Below are 6,719 nucleotides of genomic sequence, written 5' to 3' on the forward strand. Positions count from 1 at the left end.
CTTGGTATTGTTCCGGCTGTAATGGGCTCTGCAGGTGAATCCAGCTCAGCCATTGCATCGAGTGGGAATCTAGTAATAAAGATGATTTTGGGGTCCACCCCCTGGTCCCACATTGAAAATAGAATTTTTAATTCTGATTTGATTTGTAAATAGGAATCTTAATGTTGATATTTGGGCATTGATACTGTTAGACTATTTGGTTTGAAAAGGGACCGTTGTAGGGTGATGTTTATTTTCGGGAGTCGTAAAATAACATGTAGAACATGATGATGGTATGGTATTAATCATAATCAAAGCATGGGAAAATGTACTTGATTGTGGGCTTTTCTGGTCACCCATTTGCTACATGAATCAGGGGAATTGAAATTGCCTTGTGGATCACTTTCCATTTCCCCCCAATTTAAATTTAATGATAAATTATTTTTTATTTTTTAATTAAAAAATTTTATTAAAATTAAATCAAAATAAACAGTTTTAATTTGATTTATAATTAATTTTGATTAAAATAATTTTATTGATTTTAGTCTATTTTTAAATTAATTTTAAATAATTTTAAATTTGGTGTGTATTTAAGAAAATTTGGAGAGTATGTTATTTTGTTTAACTCCAATTAAGTTTATCTTTATTATCATGGTACAAAAAGAGAGAGTGGGGAATATCACAGGGACAGGGTGATTGAGCTTGAACGCTAAATAACGACAGCTTGTCCCAATCACTTAGAATCCATGGAGGTTAACCCCCAAGATTTTCAAAATAGATTAATCCATGGTGGTTTAATAGATCTAGCTAGAAGCTAAACAAGTAACCTTTTCTTGATAAGCAGCAGCTGCTCTGTGGTCTCTGTACTACATCATATAATAAAAAAACCAAGCCAAGAAAAGCCAAAAGCATAACGTCTTGCAGCGTGCTACAGAGAGAGAGAGGGAGGAGATGGAGCGAGTGAACAGAGGATGTGGGTCTGGCTTGCCTGTCTTGATGGTGGTTACTTTGGCGGTGGTGCTAATGGTGGTTTTGGTACCTGAAGTGTCTGCAACTAGATGGATTGTAGGAGGTAATATGGGCTGGACTACCAATGTGAATTATACTGTTTGGGCTAAAGACAAGCATTTCTACAATGGGGATTGGCTCTGTAAGCTATCATTTTCTTACTCTTCTTTTCTTCTGCAACTTCCCTAGCTTCAGATCTGTGCTTATTGTCTAGCTTTTCCTTCTATCTCTGTTTGTTTATCTTGCACTACTTGTCTCGAGTGCAGGATTTGGCTTTTTGTTTTAGTTGATTTGTACTGGTCTTGGAGCTAATTGGAATAGATCTGCAACTGGGTTGTGTTTGGAATGAGCTGAAAGTTGGGGAATCATCAACTTTTCCTGTGTCTTTGTTTGTTAGATTAAGTTGCTAGTTCGTATTTCATTGCAGGTTTCTGCTTGGAGAAGTTAATTTAATTGCTGAATTTTGATGTGGTTTAGCTGATCAGATCTTTGGTTTCTTGTGCATATTTATGTGGGTTCCAGTGAATGAAACAGAGTCTGGCTGCTGAGAAAATGCAAAGAAATTTATGGTTGCTAAATAGAAAAACGAAGAAGACCAATTACCTATAATAAGCTAAGTAGAGGATAATTTTATGGTTCCTAGGAGAACTTGAGAAGTGCAGAAACAATGAAACATGCATGTTTGTGCAAAGCCCAAGAAAAGGTTGTAAAAGTCTTGGATTAACTTTATTCATTGCTTTGCTAACCATCAGATCCAAAATTTTGCCTCTTACTTCTACAGTTTCGCGTCGGATCTTGAACTTTCTTGGATTTCCTGTTTGTGTTACCCAAAGTGCTTATCTTTACGCTTTGAGCGTTTATTATTTACTTTTGGTGATTCTATTAAAGGTTTCTTTTTTTTTTTTTACTTCTTTCTTTTTCAAATCAAAGGGGCTGGATTGAGTTTACAAGCCAAGTTTAATCCAACGAATTATCAACTGCCCAGTTTCCTCACTTTACCATTTTGAATTTGGGTCCTTTAGCTGAATGATTTAGCTTTAACTACATTTTGCAGACCCTTAGGCCTCAACCTAAACTCAGTTAAGCAAACTTGAAGCCACAAAACTGGATTGAGTTTGTCTTGAATTTTGCTTAAGAAAATGCTTTGGTTCAGTCAACAAACCCAATTAGGGCCCAATTTTTACTTCTGCATTCTTTGCACATGTTAAGAAACAATTCCCCCAATAATTGTGCCCTTTTGTCAGATGGGATAGGTGTATTGGAATACCGGAAATATAAACATCATGCACAAGAAGTGCAATGGGTAGTGTATTTGCATAAATTGTACTATGATCCATATAAGAATCATTTTATTAATCTCATTATCTGAACTGGTCTCAAATCCTATTAAAATTTATCTTTTATTTACCAGAAACATAAAACTTCTTAATAAACTCTGATGATTAAGGGGAAATATGAATTTTTCTTCCAAATATTCAATTTAACTATTTGGCATCAGCCTATAGGACCTTGAAATGTCACTTTTAATTTTAAGTGCTCAGAGTTTCTTAAAACTTAAATCTCATTTCAGTCTTTTCCCAGTTTTTGTGTACGATAGGAACCAGATGAATGTGCTAGAGGTGAACAAGACAGATTATGAGTCATGTAACTCTGATCATCCTCTTCACAACTGGACTAGGGGAGCCGGAAGAGATGTGGTTCCACTGAATGTGACTCGCAACTACTATTTAATCAGTGGTAAAGGGTTCTGTTTTGGTGGAATGAAGCTAGCTGTTCATGTTGAAAACCCACCTCCCCCTCCTACAGCTGCCTCCTTGAATGAGAACAGTGCCTCTCCAAGTTTCAATCTCAGAGGCCAGTATGTTCTCCCAGCTGTTCTTGCTATTGGTGCTTTGTGGGATGCATTTGTCCACTTCTGGTAGTAGCATTTTCTATAGCTTTCTTATGAGGATCCATACCATCTCCTACATTTCTTCAACCTATTTGTGAAGGGAAATCGAGTTGTCTTCTACATTTTTTCTTTCTTTCTTTCTTGGGGTGTTGTTTTCTTTATGGTAGTTTGACCTGAAATTGGGTTTGTCTTGATTAAGGTTGTTCATCTGTGCTTGGTGTTAATTTAATCTGCATCCTTAGAAATGTTGGCTAAATCAAACATTAAGGATTGCTTTCACTATTTATTGGAGAATTCAATGCTTACATTGTGCAGATGCTTCTCATTTTCTAGGACAGTGAATGATGAATTTTGTAGGGCCCTCTACCATATGGTGGGTCAATGTTACCAGATTCTATGTAAGGAATTAACTACCGATTCCGGAATTAAAAGTGGATGCTTTAATGATTTCTTTATTTGTAGGAATTTTTCAAAGAGTGTCTATATTATTTCGTTAGATCACACGTGCACATGTGCAGCTTGTACCTGTTATTGAATCCGGTTCCAAAGTTGACCGATAACGGAATCGGGTGAATGAATGGGTATTCAATCAGTAGATTAGATTAATGATTTAATAGGTGAGTTATTAAAAACTAATTAAATATATATATATATATATATATATTAATTATAATATCTATTAATATATATATAAATAAATAAAATTAATTAAATTTTAATTATTCAAAATAATATTTTAATATTTATTAAATTATATTAATAAATTTTAATAATATTTTTAAATTTTATATAAATATATAATTCTCTTAAACATTAAGTATATGTTAAAAAATGAATATATTAAAATAAAAAAATATATAATTATTAAGTTAGTTCAATTAATTTTGATTTTAAAAACTTTATATGAGATTTTGAGTTTAATTTTGTATACCAACATTCAAAGAATAGAGATTCCATCGAATAATTAAACTAGCTGAATTAATTAGATCATATCAATTTATCGATTCAATTGTTGAGTCGATCGAGTCATTTCAAATCACTTCATTATTTGATTCAATTATAATTTTAAATTAATTTAAAAATTTATTCACTAATTTAATTAACCGATTCGATTCGGATTTAATTAATATGACTTCTACTTTATGGGGAAAAATGGCTACCAAATGCAAGGGTTGTGTGTCTATATATATATATATATATATATATATATATATATATATATATATATATATATTGATTAACTAATTCAGATAAAAAAAAAATAAATATTTAACTCTCAAACTCATTCCTCCTTCCCCCTCCTATTATATTATGATGATACAGTGATAAAATCCATAAAGCTCAGATGTTACACTGCTTGCACTTATACATCTAATGAAAAAAGATGGGGAGCATTTATATAAGGAAAAATGGATAGAGAGTTCGAAATTAGGGGAGACAGAGGGGGGACAAATATCGTTCCACTAATGGTGTGGGTCATTGAACTACATCTGTAGCCCATGCCATTGAACCCTCAATGTCACCTAAAGTGCCTGATAGAACCTAAGGTTTTACAATGGGAAGAGGGCAGCCTCCTATACCTAATTAAAATTAGCAAATAATATAATAAACTACATATATAATATGAGTCTTTAATGGATTTTGTATAATAAGGAATAAGATGTGAACATGGCATGATATATTGGACATTATATTTATGCTATATTTTGGCTTTGCTTTATGGCGTGGGGATTGTGTGTGTGGTTATCAAACATGGATCCACCATCTTCATTTCATGCAGAAGTTTAAATACAACAAGATTTAATAGCTACTAGCTTATGTCTTATTGCTGTAGAATCAGCATGCTATAAATCAAGAATGATAACTTATTATTTAATCTCTATATTTTAATAAAATTAAATATTTAATTTTTATATTTTAAAAATATACTATTTTGTCCTTATATTTTACTTTTATTAAATTATTTAGTTCATTTGTCAATTTTTTCATTAGTCAATAGTAGACAAACTATTATTTAGTTCCCTTATTTTAATAAAAATAATTAGGTAGTTTATATATTTTAGAAAAACACATTAGTTAGCCTCTGTTATTTGACTCTGTTAAATATTTAGTCTTTTAATTATTTTTTATATCTAAACTATATTAATTATCTCCTCTTTATTTTTCTTTTATTCTCCCTTATTCTCTCTCCACGTTTTTTTCCCTTTATATTTACACTCTTCTCCCCTTCATTCTCTCTCTCTTTTTTTTTTTTTCATTTGTTAATAAAAATAATACAAGCTATTTAAACAAAAAAGTGAACCAGTTTCCTTAAACTTCTAAGTAATTAAGGAAAATTGTTTCCCAATATATAAAACACAAAAATGATGTACAAGAAATTGGAAATTAAAAAAATAATAATAAATTTAGATTAAATTTTCACATAGCAAAATTTATATTTTTATCAAAGATTATATTTTTTAGAATATTATATTTTTCAAAATATATGGACTAACTAATTAGTTTTACTAAAATAGATGAACTAAATAGTAATATTTATCAAAATACAGAGATCAACTAATTAGTTTTCTTAAAATAAAGTAATTAAATAGTAGTTTGAATAGTATAAATAATGAAAAATTTGACGAGGAATTAAATAATTTAAAAGAAGTAAAATACATAAACTAAATAATATATTTTTCAAAATACAAAAACTTAATAATTAGTTTTATTAAAATATAGAGACTAAATATTAATATTTTCAATTAAGATTTAAATTGGAGTCTTCCTAATGCTTCTGGTGGCAGGCATATAAATTATGATTTTTCTCCTTTAAAATAAGTTTATCATAAACTCAATAAACAAACATATAAGTTTCATATATTTAATAAATGAGTTTTATTATATATCATCTTTTATCTGAGATTCATGGTAAATTGAGTCTAAATATAAATTTTCTTACAAATTAATTGTGACAATTATACAACTAAATGTAATTACTGCTTGGTATGGAACGGTCATCAATTCAAGGAGATTTTTAAACTGTCTGGAGTAATAATTATATTTTAATTCAAGAACCCTAGTTGGATGATGCAAGGGTCCAATTTATGTGTTCATTAAATTTCTGAGCATAAGGCCAGTGGATGTTGCATTGCACTACACTGCAACTGTATTTTACATTTCCTGATGCAACTGTATTTTTGTAACGATTTTTTTTTTTTAATTCTTAAATCATTTTAAAATATAAAAATATTATTATTTTAATCCACATCAGCCTTCATACCGTTCGCATCGTTCTTATCTACGTCAATAACGATTGATAGAAAAAAGATAGAAAATAATCTTTTATTAAAGGTTGGAAACTCTAGGTATCATTTTATTATAAAATAAATTATAAACCTTAAAATATAAATGAGTGTAATTATATGATATTTATGTAATTTTTTTTATGAATTTAATTAAAAATTATTTTTATTTTTTATATTTACTAATTTAATAAATAATTTTATATAATTATCAAAATTATTTTATAAGTTTCAATATTCATTTTTTATGAAAAAGAGTAACTCAAAGTAAACAGCGGATCGAAGCAATCAATAATTATAAAGTCTAAAAATCTGAAATACATTTTGGTAATTCTATTCAAAATATCAATTCATTAATATAAATTTTAGTGGAACCAAATATTACATTCCCATATATCAAGCTGTTATGTTTAAATTTTTGAATTTAAATTTAATAAAATTGATTGTTTAAATTTAGTAAACTTTTATGAATTATGTTAATATTTAAAAATATTTATAAATTTAAGTGAACCTTTATAGAAATTTTGTCCTTTTAAATTCATAAATTTAAACCAATG

At 29.1% G+C, this 6,719-nt stretch overlaps 1 protein-coding gene across 1 annotated transcript; it reads left to right on the plus strand.

The window, feature by feature from the left end:
• The first annotated feature begins 647 nt into the window (after nucleotides 1–647).
• LOC110663655 (early nodulin-like protein 16) lies at nucleotides 648–3,192 on the plus strand. The gene is made up of 2 exons (XM_021823047.2): nucleotides 648–1,129; nucleotides 2,569–3,192. Exons 1-2 carry the CDS (start codon nucleotides 931–933, stop codon nucleotides 2,907–2,909), a joined length of 540 nt encoding a protein of 179 aa, XP_021678739.2. The 5' UTR covers nucleotides 648–930; the 3' UTR covers nucleotides 2,910–3,192.
• The last annotated feature ends 3,527 nt before the right edge of the window (nucleotides 3,193–6,719 follow it).

This window comes from Hevea brasiliensis, chromosome 9, assembly GCF_030052815.1.
Source record: "Hevea brasiliensis isolate MT/VB/25A 57/8 chromosome 9, ASM3005281v1, whole genome shotgun sequence".
Taxonomy (NCBI): domain Eukaryota; kingdom Viridiplantae; phylum Streptophyta; class Magnoliopsida; order Malpighiales; family Euphorbiaceae; genus Hevea; species Hevea brasiliensis.

Bases quoted from the DNA above. Each gene is read 5' to 3' on its own strand.
- LOC110663655 (XM_021823047.2), top strand. From the start codon at position 931: ATGGAGCGAGTGAACAGAGGATGTGGGTCTGGCTTGCCTGTCTTGATG. The intron at 1,130-2,568 runs GTAAGCTATCAT...GTCTTTTCCCAG, and splicing joins CTACAATGGGGATTGGCTCT to TTTTTGTGTACGATAGGAAC.